Consider the following 14,728-nt stretch of genomic DNA (forward strand, 5'->3'; position numbering starts at 1 on the left):
TGAAATTTTAAATTTTTAATGAGGGAAGGGGAAACTGAAGAAGACAGATTGGTTATAGAGATGCAGAATGCACAAGGGACAGATTACATACAGATAGCTTAACAATTGTAGTGTGCTAGAAACCCAGCGTATATGTGGCGACTTCACCACTGAGCAAGAGTTCAGAAAAGGGCTTTACGTTATCTTTTTATTATTAATTTTATTATTAAACTTATTCACTGCACATCTCACAGTTTGAGGGGACTGAGCATTTTGCCTTGCCCAAATGTTCATAGCAACACCATCCACTTTTTCCTTCTCAAAAGCTAATGATAGTTCATACACAATGCATTTTAAAAAATGAAACATTTTTCACTGATCAATTTTTTTTCTCACATTGCTACCAAGGGGGATGCAACAATTTTTTCAGCAACTTGGTCCTGCTGTCACCCAGCAGCAATCAAATGGTAATAAGGCGCCTCCAAAAACGCGAGATCACAGCAGGAGTTGCTAATAAACCTGGAGATCCTGTGATCAAACCCAGGATACCTTTTCTCCTTAACTCAATATTCCTACAGCTCTTCAACAGGTTCACCTGCAAGGCAGAACAGGCTTTACATGTGAAATTTTACACTGCTTTTTTTCACTGGGCTTTGGGCCAACTCCCCCGCACACCCATCATACACTTAGTTTTTGGAGATATCCCAGAGTCAGCCCTCATTTTAAGAGCACCACAACTCCTTAAGATGGTCTTCAGAGTGTTAAGGTAGCAAAACAGAGCAGTTTCTCCCTCTCCCACACAAAAGTGACTCAAAAGCAGCCACCATTTTGGCCCTGAGGCAGTTGTGGCAAAATGGCAGTTGCTTCCACGAGTACATTGCTCGTTTGGCCCATTGGTGAATCCTGGGCACACTGAAAATGATGACTGCTCTCAGGATACAGTCATGTAGCCCAGGAATGTTTGGTCTACCCTCCTTTCGCAAGGTGAGATCAGAAACCTTCAAAAGATAAGGAGGTTTAGGGCGTGAAGCCTGGTGGGGTGGGAATTTGGCCTAAGGGCTTCAGGGCTCCAGTGGGAGTGGGGAAAGGCCTGGGGGGAGAAAGGTTGGGTGGGATCTGTGGAGGAGGGAAAGGCTTGGGGGAACACAAGAGTTGGGTAGCAGAGCACTGGGTGCCTCAGGGAGGCCTAGGGAAGGGAAGCCTGGGCCACGTTTGGACTCAAGAGCTTTCCCCAATACTGAGGTAGCCACTGTTCCACTTAACGACTTGCACATTTAATGGCTGCCTCAGGGAGAGATTAGTTAAGCGAAGCAGTCTCACTTAATACAACAGACAACTAATTGGCAGGCCCCATTAGAATTGTGCATCAATGACTACCTGTATGGCGGCTGGGGAATTCTGGTGCTCAAAAGCTGGAGGACACCAGTACTTCTGCAAAAGGAAATATCGAGAATTTTTTTGCTGATAATCAGAAGTTGGTAGTGAGCGTTTTTCAAACTAAGATTTTCCATTTTTTTCTCTCCATCTACCTGTCTTATTCCGAGATGTGTTCACTTAAAAGCATTAGGCCAGAATTCAAATACTGGTAGTCCTTAACTTACAACAGTTCGCTTAGTGACCATTCAAAGTTACAATGAAAATAGTGACTTATGAGCATTTTTCACACTTATGACCATTGCAGCATCCCCATGGTCATGTGATTTACCTTTGGATACTTGACAACTGACATTTATAATGGTTGCACTTCCCAGAGTCATGGGATCACCTGTTGCAACCTGACAAACAAAGTCAATGGGGAAATCAGATTCACTTAACAACCATGTTGCTCATTTAACAACTGCATTGATTCACCTAAACAAATGTGGCATGGAAAGTCGTAAAAGGGGGCAAAACTCATTTAAAATATGAGATTCTATAAAGAATTCTATTCTATTCTATTCTATTAAAAAATTTATCACACAGCAACGTAACTTTCAGGCTCAATTATGATTGTAAGTAGAAGATTACAGGTAGTCAATTTCTCATCTACAATCCCAATGAGAGATTAGAAATGAAATTCAAGCCTTCTCTAAATTCATCAATTTTTGCCTTGTGTGGATTTCCTTGTGTGCAATAAGAGATGATTTACGCATGAAGTACCGTCCACAGACTGGACATTTGAAAGGTTTCTCCCCTGTGTGTAAACCTACATGACTTAGAAGACTAGACCTACTACTAAAATCTTTCCCACAATCGGGACACTCATACGGTTTCTCTCCTGTATGTATCCTCTGGTGTACCACAAGGCTGGAATTCCGACTGAAACTTTTCCCACACTCTGGACACTCATATGGTTTCTCTCCTGTGTGAATCCTCTGGTGTATCACCAAGTGTGAATTCTGACTAAAACTCTTCCCACAATCAGGACATTCAAAGGGTTTCTCTCCTGTGTGGGTCCTCTGGTGTATCACCAGGCTGTAATTCTGACTGAAACTCTTCCCACAAATAGGACACTCAAAGGGTTTCTCTCCTGTGTGAGTCCTTTGATGTATCACCAGGTGGGAATTTGTAATGAAACTCTTCCCACAATCAGGACAGTCATACAATTTCTCCCCTGTGTGAGTCCTCTGGTGTATCACCAGGTTGGAATTCTGACTGAAACTTTTCCCACAGTCAGGACATTCAAAGGGTTTCTCTCCTGTGTGAGTCCTCTGGTGTATCACCAGGTTGAAATTCTGACTGAAACTTTTCCCACAGTCAGGACATTCAAAGAGCTTCTCTCCTGTGTGAGTCCTCTGGTGTTTCACCAGGGTGGAATTCTGACTGAAACTTTTCCCACAATCGGGACACTCAAAGGGTTTCTCTCCTGTGTGAGTCCTCAGATGTCTCATGAGGTGGGAATTTCCAATGAAACTCTTCCCACAATCAGGACAGTCATGTGATTTCTCCTTATTGTGAGTCCTCTGATGTATTACCAAGTTGCTGTGCATGCCAAAGCTTTCATCACATTGGGAAAATATGTAAGGCTTCTGTTCTGTGTGGGTCCTTCCATCAACCACAAGGGAGCAGCTCTGACTAAAGTTTTTACCACATTCAGAATATTTATATGGCTTTTCTCCAATGTGGATCATGTTGTCCATAATCAGCTGTGACTTGCAATCTGTTCCTTTCTCACAATAGGCAGATCTATGAAGCTTTTCCGCCACTGATATTGAAGAGGTCAAAAATAGGTGCGATCCTTGTTGGATGGAACTTTGATTCAAAGTATTTTCTTCCTCACAGGGTGAAGCCTGCATTGTGACTGCCCTATGTGACCATCCAATTAACCTTTTACTTCACACTGACTTCCAGATATTTCCCTCTTTTTCTAAACGGAAAAATAATCTCCTGTGATCTTTTTGTATATTGTATCCTTAAATTCTGCATAAATTACTTATTCCAGCTCAAAAAACTCTTCTTGTTGATTTTCTATCCTTTGTCTCTCAGCTTTTGGGGCAGGAGAAGAATTATGTGGTTTTCTGAAGGAAATGGAAAATAACTGCTTTCCTTTTCAACATTGCTTGCTATTCTCAGTTGGACAGAATGCTCTTATTGCCATCTTCTTTGTCTGTAAGATGCAAAGAAAAGTGTAACTTTAATTATTTGTAAGATGGTTGCAGAAGATGTGATAAAAAGGATACATTACATTGAAAAGCAAACATGCCACAATATTAGAATAACTTTTTACATTAATTATGATTGATAGAAGATTAGAGAGATCCAAGTTCAAATACTCATTTACTCATGACATTCTCTTATTGACTTGTGTCAATCATAAATTCTTGGCACTGCAAACAGTTATTATCAAATATATCTGGAAGTGCTGGGGATAGATTATACAATTGTAGATATATGCATACAGAGAGACGTACAAATACACACACCTATAAAGGTATACATGTAGAAAATCCACGTGTTTTCAGTCAGAAAAATGTTTTGCCCATTGAAGTCCTGAGCTCCAAGTAAAGGCAGAAAATACTGTCCACTGTCACCATTCTGGTGACATCCCAATTCAAGCAGTCCTCACTTACTTACAGCATTTGGGATTGGCATCTACATCATTAAGCAGCCTGATCATGAAGCCTGATGTCATGTGACAGCGCCAACTTACATCTGCTCCTCTGCAGTTGTTAAGCAAATCACTGTAGGTTGTAAAAGTCAATTTCTCATTATTGTCACTTGCAACTTCCTGCCGGCATCCCCACTGATTTTCCTTGACAGAATCTAGCAGGGAAGGTCACAAATGGGGATCATGAGTGTGGGATGCTGTAACCATCATAAATGTTCACCGGTTGGCAGCACACAAACCAAACAGGACAACATGCTCCTGGCCTCCCCACCAACCTGTCCTCAACTCACCTTCCAGATGCTGCTTCGACCCTTGGAAGAGCACAAAAGCCATCCTGCACATCACCCTCCTCCCATGGTGAGCAGGAAGAGGAAATTCCTTTGAGCTTCTCGGCTCCTCCTATCCTTTCTAGCAATAAAAGTAACTTGATGGTTTTAACTCCTTTAAACTCAACCACAGATGTGGCTACTGTATTGTTGGCTTTCTAGGCACAGATGTTGCCTTCATGATCGCCATCTCCTGATAGGAGGTGGAAAAACATGCTTGTTCCATATCTACCTAAGGTGTTTGCAATCTACCTTTGCAACTGACTCTAGTGAAATGTGACACTAATTACCTTCTCAAGATTAGCTACCTGCTCATGAGGTTCTAACAGCATTAAAGAATAAGAATCGGAAGGGACCAACTCTCCAAGCAGGAGATACTATACCATTCTGGACAAATGGCTGTCCAATCTCCTCTTAAAAACCTCCACTGAGGGAACACTGACAACTTCTGGAGGCAAGGCATGCTACTGATTGTTCTCACTGACAGGAAATTTCTCCTTAAACCTCAAAAAGGTTGGATCTCTTTTTGGTAAGTTTCCATCTGTTACTTCTCCTGCTCTCAGGCGCTTGGGAGAATAGGCCAACCCCCTTTTCTTTATCAGCCTCCAAATAGATTGCTATCATGTCACCCTGAATCGTTTTCTGTGTTAGACATATCCAGTTCCTGCAATCTTTCTTTGTATGTTTTAGCCTCCAATCCCCTAATCATCTTCGTTGCTCTTCTTCGAACTCTCTCGAGAGTCTCAATATCTTTTCTGTATCATGGTGACCAAAACTGGATGCAATATTCCAAGTGTAGTCTTACCAGTCAGTATACGCAGAACAAGCACTTAATGTGATGTCTGTGCAGATTCTCAGTCATCCAGGTCATTATTACCACAAAAGTGCTTTTTCAAGAGGCAACTGGATTTTCTTTGTTATAAGCTATAGAACATCTGAATGTTCATACTTTCTTTTCCTAATATCCTATGCCAAGTAACTTTTAATATGTGGGAGCATGTGTGGGCAATGTCCTTGGCATTAAACTTACAGAACTGTTTTGCATTAAAAATGATCAATCCAGACAGTGATTTATCCTTTTGAATTGCTTGGGGAAAATGGGCCTTCTCCTCCCTTTTAAAAAAGCCTGGACAAAATAGCATCATATAGTGCACCAGGCTGATGTTAGTAGGCTCTGAAGTGACCGAGATTTACATTATGTTAAAATACTTAAATATTTGCAGAAACTGAAAGCTATAAAAGTGAAGGTGGAGAGACTCAAGAGAAATTCTACACCTTAATAGACAGAATTGGAGAAAAACTGAAAATTAGAAAGGAAGATGGTAATGGAGTAACTAGAGGAAGCAGGACTGGGTGAACAGAATATAAAGAAAAACTCTCCACAGGGCATTTTATTCCAACAACAGAAGCCACTTTGGAGCTCAACCAACCTGCCTTTTGTGCACACCAGTCTCTCTTCCCCAAAGTGCTCTGCAGGCACTTTGACCTGAGAATCTTTTATCTTTCTAAATATTCCACAGAACGCTCTTGATCTCTTTGCAAAGCTGTTTGTAAAAAACAGCAGAGAGCTTCTTTTTCAGGGTAAATTATATAACCCATAAAAGAAATAAAAATTGAAAATGTCCGCACACAGGGCTGTTCACTTACATGGGCAGAGAGAAACAGGGATGCAGCAGTCACCAGAAAGGGAATCTGGGCAGGTGAGAGAGGCAGATCCAGGTGCTGCATCTCCAAGCAAGCCCACCTGGACAGGGCTGCCCATTGGCCAAGCTCACCTGGACGCCTCTCTGGTCTCTGTCACCCTCGAGATGCCACTGGGCTCCTCCTAACAGGGTTCCCGCCCTCGGAGGGAGCCCCTGCAGCCACGATCCCTCTCAGTCCAGATCCTCTTCCTCCCTTCCAGACCCTGGGAAGCGGATCCTCCCCAGCAGCCACAGGGGAACGTGGGAACGGCGATGCCCAACCTTCCCCAACACCAGGCGGTCTCACCCTGGGAGCCGATCTGCACCAAATGTGGGGCTGCGGGGAAGGAGAAGGGCTCGGAGGGAGGATTTTAAAGGGACCGGAGAGCCGTTCGCAGAAGCAGCAACCGAGGAGGAGGAGGAGGAGGAGAAGGGGCGGGAGTAGCGGTTCCCACGGGAGCAGAAAAGCTTGCAAGGAAAGGCGGAGAGTCGGAAGGGGAGGGGGCGCAACTGGGGAAACCCCCACCTCGCTCTCCTTCCCTCCCCCAAGGAATCCCTCCTCCCTTCCCGCACCTGGGGATCCCCCCTCCTCCCTTCTCCTGGTCCCCTCCCCCTCTCGCAGCGTCCTTGCCCACCTGGCGCTCCCCCCCGAGAGGGGATCTCCGCAGCCCTGGTTTAAAAGCCTTCGGGAGACAAGAATGGGGAGCAGGAAGGACCGGAAACTGGCCCCTATTTTCCCCCTTTCCTGCCTCCTCTCTAGGCGCAAAAGAAAACCTCTCTGCGTTTAACCCCTTCGCTGAAGCCGCTGCTGGGAAACTGCAAACAATGCCAAAGACAGCCACCCCCAAGGAAAGCCCAAGCCCAAGATCAAAAACAAGGACCGAGATTGAAAAAGGTAGTTGCATATGCTAACCTGAACCTCTAAATGCAAATTAGGAATTCATCGCTATTAAAGATTAGCGAGAAAGCCCTGGAGATGTGGTTGGACTACACTACATTGGCGATTTGCGATTTGCTGAATACAGTATCTACCCTTATACGGTATGTCAAGAGGAGTCTGGCAGCATCTTTTCTGACGAACAAATTGCATTAAAATGCCTAATGTGCAAAAGTGATATTCCCATGCCATCCGATTTTGGCTCTCATAAATTCACACGGCTCTCCTCCCAAAAATATGGAGAACCCCTTGTTCTGAGTAGGAGGATCCATTCCCTGCCTTCCTTCTCCTGTGTTAAGGGTTTTCATCTCTAAAATGAAGCTGCACCCAAAAAACAACTTGATTCCTCCTTTCCACCAATAGAGTTACATGTTCCCCAAGGATAAAAGGAGCCATAAGACAGCACAATAGTGCTGTAGATCACAGCCTAATTGAGGGAATTTCATGCAACCTCCTTTCCTAACTGCTATCAGCATTTTGCAGTAATTTTCAGAGATTTCAAATGGAGAGGGATCATGAAAATCAAGGGGAGGTCACAAGGTACATTGTTCCCTCTTGTTTGATTGGCAACAACATATTTAACTTTTTAGTGTTGAGAGAGGTTTCAAGCGGCTGTTACTTATTTTCACCTTTATTTGGTTGCTAATTGCACTGAAGCTCCTTACTGTTTATATACTGCTCAAAAAAATAAAGGGAACACAAGCAGAAGACATCCGAGATCTGAATGAATGAAATAGCCTTATTAAATACTTTGTTCGTTACATACAGTAGTTTTGTGTTCCCTTTAGTTGTTTGAGCAGTGTATAAACTACTGTATGTAAAGAAGAAAGGATTTAATAAGGCTATTTCATTCATTCAGATCTCGGATGTCTTCTGCTTGTGTTCCCTTTATTTTTTTGAGCAGTATAGTTTGGAGTATCACAGAGACAAGTTTTGGGAGAAGCACCCTGCTCTCAGGATTTCTGTTGACAGCTTGCTCATAATTTTAGAACTCTACTGCTGCAAAATATGGCTTTAATGGAAAAGTAATAGTATTGTGCAAAAGTTTTAAGCCATCATTAGATTTGTTGTTTTAGCAAAGTTTTAATGACCATAATTATTTTTCCATTTTTATATTAAGGTTCAAATAGGAAATACACGAAACATGTATATAAAATGTAAACGAACACAAATCGCAGAACAAAATGACTTCTTCAGGGAATGGTCAGCATTTAGTGTGAACTATATTGGCTCTAAGCATATCTGGAACTCTTTTGGGGAGATTGTTCTGAAGTTTTCTGTGGTTATCTTCTGGTATATTATACCAGGCTTTTTTCAGCACATCCCAGAGTTGTTCTTTAGATTTAGGTTGTCTTATTTCTTTCTCTATCCAACTGATCCCATACAGTGTTCATAATATTCAGATCTGAACTCTGTGGAAGCCAGTCTATCACTGTGTTTTATCAGCTCTTTTTCTCTCTGAATATCCCTTCACTGCAGGAACAATGTGCTTGGGGCTGTTATCATGCTTAAAAATAAACCCATTCCCAATCAGGCCCTTTTCAGAAGGAATGGCATGATGAATTAAAACCTATCTGTACTTTCCAGCATTCATGATCCCATCAATATTGCCAACACCACTTGCAGAAATTTAGCTCCAAACCAGGACTTATCTATCTCTCTCCAACTCTTCTCACATATTGTTGACAATTGGATCCAAAAATTTCAATCTTGGATTCATCATTCCATAACATTCTTTTTTTTACTGAGCCTTAGTTCAGTTTTTGTGAGGTTTAGCATATCTTAGCCTTTTCATCCTGTTCCCGTTCTGCAAAAGGCTGTGGATGGCTGCTACCCATCCACAAAGACCATTCCTGATAGGGCTTGTTCAGACTGTAGAAGGATCAACTTGTCATCCCAGTTAAGCTGCCAGATGCTGAACCAGGTCCTTAGTGAATTTCCACATCAGAATTTGAAAGTTTCCTTGGCCTTCCAGTGAACGACTTGCCTCCAGAAGTTATGGGGGCTCCATCAATGAAGGTTTTTAAGTGGATTGGACAGCCATTGGTCCGGAATGGTACAGGGTTTCCTGCTTGGAGTTCCTTCCAACTTTTATTCTGTAATAACTTCATGAAGTTTTAGGGCTCAGCATGTAGCTAATCTTCATATGGTAAATGGTGTCAGATTTCACTATTTTATTTGGCTCAGTTGGAATGATAGGTTGCTAAGGAGTCAAAAAATGATTTGATAGCATATAACCAGTAAAAACATCTTGCAAATGCCTTAGGCAGAGACAGGACAAGCCAGTTTTTCGGCCTCCTATCATGAGATGGCAGTCAAATAAGCAGCGTCTGTGACTAGAAAGCCAACAATATGATAGTGGAATCTGGTGGAGCTAAAAGGAGTTAAAACATCAAGTACTGCGTTTCTAGAAAGGATGGGGGAGGAGAAGCAGAATGGAACGTCTGGCTCACTCATGGGAGGAATGTGGTGTGCAGAGTGGCTCTTGTGCACTTCCAGGGGAAGAGCAGCAACTGGAAGGTGAGTTAAGGACAAGTTGGAGGAGTGAAAAGAGCATTTTTTCAGGGTCTCCTCCTTGTGCAGGGTGTTGGACTAGAAGACCTTCAAGATCCTTCCAACCCTATTATTCTGTGAGTCTGGGAGCAAGTAAGGCTGTTTGATTTCTTCCATGGCATGGAAGCAACAGGGTGAAACAAGTCAGCTGCTGCTACATGTTCCTTTCCCTCCCCAAATTTAAGTTCACTGGCGCTACACACTTTAAAACTGGTGACATACACCTGGTCAACAAATTTGTGGTCATCGCAGCACTTCTTCAGTGACCACACATCAGCAGTTCCTGTAGTTTTGAAGGTGCAGGAAAAGGAGTTGCACCAATTTGGGTTCGGCCAACATTTATGATGGTTGCAGCATCCCATAATCATGCTCCCCATTTGTGACCTTCCCACCTAGCTTTTGACAAGCAAAATAAATGGGTGTACTGGCAGGAAATTGCAAGTCACAGTGATGTGAAATTGCCTTTAACAACCCACAGGAATTTGCTTAACAACAGCAGAGGAACAGTTGTAAATTGGCACTGTCATGCGACATCATGCTTAATGATTGGGCTGCTTAGTGACAATGAGAGTAAAAAATGACAGTATCTTCTGTCCTTATTTGGAGTCGAGAACGTCCATGAGCAAAATTGTTGCTTCAAATCTTGCTGAGGATTTAAGTATCATTTAATCAATTAAAGCTCCACATCTCTAAAGTTAGCTCAAATGTTTTGACTGTAACAATTTTAGGACATTTTTCAGGCTGAAACACATGAACTTTCTCCGTATATACATTTGTATTTCTCTCTGTATGCATATATCTGCAATTGTATAATCCTGTGATGGTGAACCTATGGCACGCGTGCCACAGGTGGCACACAGAGCCATATTGGTGGGCATGCAAGCATTGCCATAGTTGAGCTCAGGTGCCCACAAGCTGATTTTCAGGACTTTCGGGCCCACCGGAAGTCAGGAAACAGGCTGTTTCCAGCCTCCGGGGGGTTGGGGAAGGCCTGTTTTTCGCTCCTATCAGGCTCCTAAAAAGGCTCTGGAGCCTGGGGAGTACAAAAAACAGGCCTACCGGGCCTACCGTGCTATTGCGTGCGAAAAGCGGGGGGAGTGCAGGGGGGGCTCATGTGTGCATGCATGGGGGTTGCACATGCATGCGTGGGGGGCCAGGTGCATTGAATTATAGGTGTGGGCACGTGCACACGCGACCCCTCACGCGACCCCCACTTTTGGCACATGACAGCAAAAAGGTTCTTTTTATTATATATAAAAAAGGCAAAATAGAGAAGCCATATGTGGAAAAAGTAACATCTTATGATTGAATATCTTCTAGAGCCGCCAATAGAATAGAAATAGAATAGAATAGAATAGAATAGAATAGAATAGAATAGAATAGAATAGAATAGAATAGAATAGAATAGAATAGAATAGAATAGAATAGAATAGAATAGAATTCTTCATTGGCCAAGTGTGATAGGACACACAAGGAATTTGTCTTGATGCATACGCTCTCGGTGTACATAAAAGAAAAGATACATTCGTCAAGAATTATAAGGTACAACACTTAATGATAGTCATAGGGAAACAGTCAATATAAATCTTAAGAATACCAGCAACAAGGTTACAGTCATAAGTGGGAGGAGATGGGTGATAGGAATGATGAGAAGATTAATAGTAATGCAGACTTAGTAACTAACTTGAAAGTGGTGAGAGAATTATTTGTTTAGCAGAGTGATGGCATTCAGGGAAAAAATTGTCCTTGTGTCTAGTTGTTCTGGTGTGCAGTGCTCTATAGTGTCATTTTGAGGGTAGAAGTTGAAAAAGTTTATATCCAAGATGCGAGGGGTCTGTAAATCTTTTCACAGCCCTCTTTTTGACTTGTGCAGTATACAGGTCCTAAATGGAAGGCAGGTTGGTAGTAATTGTTTTTTCTGCAGTTCTAATTATCCTCTGAAGTCTGTGTCTGTCTTGTTGGGTTGCAGAACGAAACCAGACAATTATAGAGGTGCAGATGACAGATTCAATAATTTCTCTGTAAGACTGTATCAGCAGCTCCTTGGGCAGTTTGAGCTTTCTGAGTTGGCGCAGAAAGAACATTCTTTGTTGTGCTTTTTTGATGTTTTAACCTCCGTCTGTATATGGATTCATCATTGTCTCGAATGAGACTGATGACTGTTGTGTTATCTGCAAACTTCAGTAGTTTAACAATGGATCCTTTGAGATGCAGTCATTGGTATATAGAGAGAAGTGGAGAGAGCACACAGCCTTGTGGGGCCCCTGTGCTAATTGTACAGGTATCTGATGTGATTCTGCTTAGCTTCACCTGCTGCTTCCTGTCTGTTAGGAAGCTTATGATCCACTTACAAGGGTGTTCAGGTACCGCTAGCTGGTTTAGTTTAGTTAGAAGAGTGTCTGGAATGATGGTGTTGAACGCTTAACTGAAGTCTACAAAGAGGACCCTTGTGTAGGTCTTTGGAGATTCAAGATGTTGTAGGATGTAGTGCAGAGCCATATTAACAGCATCATCTGTTGATTTATTTGCTCGGTACGCAAATTGCAAGGGGTCTAACAGTGGATCCATGATGGTTTTCAAGTGAGACAGCACTAGCCTTTCAAAGGTTTTCATAACTACAGATGTTTGAACAACTGGTCTGTAGTCGTTCAGTTCCTTGATGGTGGGCTTCTTCGGCACTGGGATAATAGTAGAGCGTTTGAAGCAAGAAGGAACATAGCACATCTCTAGCAATTTATTGAAGATACGGGTGAAGATGGCAGCCAATTGGTCAACACAGACTTTTAAGCAAGGAGGAGTTATCTTGTCTGGGCCTGGAACTTTTCCTGGCTTTTGTCTGTGAAATAGGTCTTGCACTTCTTTTTCTGTGATCACTAGGGGTCATGAACCCAATGGGATGAGGTCAGTTGTAGGAGATTTGGCTGTTTTTGGTGTGTCTGAGATGTGGGTTGTGGAGATAGGTGGCTGTAGTTTCCTTTCAAACCTGCAGTAAAACACGTTCAGGTCATCTGCCAGTTGTTGATTTCCTTCAGCCTGGGAAGGAGGTTTGCCGTAGCTGGTGATATTTTTAAGAGTTTTCACATGTTTGCTGGTTCATTTGTTGAGAACTGATTCTTTAGCATTTCAGAGTAGCTTCTTTTTGCTGCTCTGCTCTCCCTTGTTAATACGTTTCTGGCCTGATTGTACAGCATTTTATCACCTTTTCTGTAGACTTCCTCTTTGGAACGATGTAGCTGCTTAGGTTTAGCTGTGAACCAAGGTTTGTTGTTACTGTATATTCGCAAGTTCCTGGTCGGTACACATAGGTCTACGCAGAAGCTGACATATGATGTTACAGTATCTGTGAGTTCATCTAAGTCTACAGAGGTACTTTCGAAAACATTCCAATCAGTGCAGTCAAGGCAGGCCTGTAGCTTTAATTTTGCCTCCTCAGTCCAGGTCTTCACTGATTTAATTGTTGGTTTTGTGATTTTAAGTCTTTGCCTGTAAGCAGGTACAAGATGAATCATACCCTGGAATATGCATGCTGTTGTCATCAATAATCATCATGTAACCAGGTTTCAATAAAGGATAGGGCAGCTTTATTTATTTCATAGGCACTGTGAAAATCAGAGTTGCATCTGTTTAAAAGGAGTATTTAATCCATCTTGTTAGCAAGCGAGTTTATATTTGTCAGGAAGATCGAAGGGAGAGCTGTTCTATTTCCCTTATTTCTTACCTTGTTTAAAATTCCCGCCCTTTTACCTTGTCTCAGTTTTCTTTGTTTGGTTTTCTTGGTAATCCATAGCTCCAGGGAAATTGCTTCTTCCTGTATTAGAATCTCCTACATGTGTGTAAAGACGGGGGTGGGGGTGGCGGGGGTGGGGGGGTAGGATGTGTGTGAGATCACAGAAAGTTGCTTCTTAAAGAAACATTGCTTAATTCTTAGCAGATGGTCTTGTGAGTAAGAAATCCATAGTGAGTCGCAGAGAATAATTAAAAATAAAGAAGCCATTAGAGAGCATTTGATTGAGGCAGTCTTTGCCATCTTGGATCATCTAGCAGCAATAATTTGAAGTAATTCTTTTCTGTATGACTTTATCAGTCTGTAACATCGTTGTGGAGGAATTTTGGTCCACTTACAACATTGCTTCAATTCATTGAGGTTTCTGGGCATTTATTTTTGCACATCTCTCCTGAGATCCTGCACCAGCATTTCAATCAGGTTGAGGTCTGGACTTTTGCAACACTTTGATTCTTTTCTTTTTAAGCCGTTCTGTTGCAGATTTGCTGGTGTGCTTTGGGATTATTGTCCTGGTACATAATCCGATGTCGGCCAAGCTTTAGCTGTTGGACAGATGACCTCTCATTTGACTCTAGAATACTTTGGTATAGAGAGGAGGTCATGGTCGACTCAATTATTGCAAAGTGTTCAAGTCTTGTGGCTGCAAAACAAGCCCAAATCATGAATCCCTCAATCACCGTGCTTGACGGTATGTATGAGCTGTTTGTGCTGATATGCTGTGTTTGGTGGCACTGTGTATTATGGCCAAACTTCTCCACTTTGGTTTTGTCTGTCAAAGGATAGTGTTCTAGAATAATTGTAATTTGTTCAGATGCAACTTTGCAAACTTTAGTTATGCTGCCATGTTTTTTTAGAGAGGAGGCTTTCTCCTGGCAACACTTCCAAAGGAAACCTACCTCTTTAATCTTTTTCTGATTGTATTGTCATGAACTTTAAAATTTAACATGCTAACTGAGGCCTGTAGAGTCTGAGATATAACTCTTTTTTTGCTATTTCTCTGAGCATTGTATGGTCTTTGGGGTGAATTTGCTGGGATGTCCACTCCTGGGAACATTGGCAACTGTCTTGAATGTTGTAGGGACAGCTTTCAGGCTGAAAACACATGGATTTTCCACATATATACATATTTGTAGGTGTGTGTATTTGTACATCCCTCTGTAGGCATCTATCTACAATTGTATAATCCATTCCCAGCACTTCTAGATATATTTCATGATATCCCTTTGCAGCAGGGGTGAAATGCTACCAGTTTGGTCCAGTTCATCCGAACCGGTAGTAAAAAAATGCTACTGTTTCGCCGAACTGGTAGTAAAAAAATGTTTTTTAAAAAGTTTCGACAATCAGCTGAGTGAGCCGCAATCGTCGGAACTTTTTTTTTTT

General features: G+C 42.2%; 2 protein-coding genes across 9 annotated transcripts in view; one reads left to right on the plus strand and one right to left on the minus strand.

Moving 5' to 3' along the window:
- LOC117673515 (uncharacterized) lies at positions 1-6,816 on the minus strand. 5 transcript variants are annotated; one of them, XM_060685407.2, is made up of 3 exons: positions 6,710-6,773; positions 4,109-4,221; positions 1-3,565 (listed from the first exon to the last, which is right to left on the minus strand). In XM_060685407.2, exon 3 carries the CDS (start codon positions 3,252-3,254, stop codon positions 2,037-2,039), a length of 1,218 nt encoding a protein of 405 aa, XP_060541390.1. In that variant the 5' UTR covers positions 3,255-3,565; positions 4,109-4,221; positions 6,710-6,773; the 3' UTR covers positions 1-2,036. The 5 variants fall into 5 exon arrangements, with proteins under 5 accessions (XP_060541390.1, XP_060541388.1, XP_060541393.1 ...); XM_060685405.2 differs by lacking the exon at positions 4,109-4,221 and having other exon boundaries at positions 6,710-6,816; XM_060685410.2 differs by lacking the exons at positions 4,109-4,221; positions 6,710-6,773 and adding an exon at positions 5,823-6,643.
- The window catches only part of LOC117673516 (uncharacterized), a 13,136-nt gene continuing 5,215 nt past the window's right edge, over positions 6,808-14,728 (plus strand). Inside the window, exon 1 of one of the 4 annotated variants that reach the window (XR_015731757.1) lies at positions 6,808-6,969. The gene's annotated coding sequence lies outside the window, so the exon portion shown is untranslated. Of the gene's footprint in view, positions 7,116-9,300; positions 9,532-14,728 lie in introns of those variants that run through there. The other 3 variants (XR_015731756.1, XM_087884335.1, XR_015731758.1) reach the window with 3 other exon arrangements.

This window comes from Pantherophis guttatus, chromosome 2 (genome assembly GCF_059756535.1).
Source record: "Pantherophis guttatus breed Tessera chromosome 2, ASM5975653v1, whole genome shotgun sequence".
NCBI classification, from domain to species: Eukaryota; Metazoa; Chordata; class Lepidosauria; order Squamata; family Colubridae; genus Pantherophis; species Pantherophis guttatus.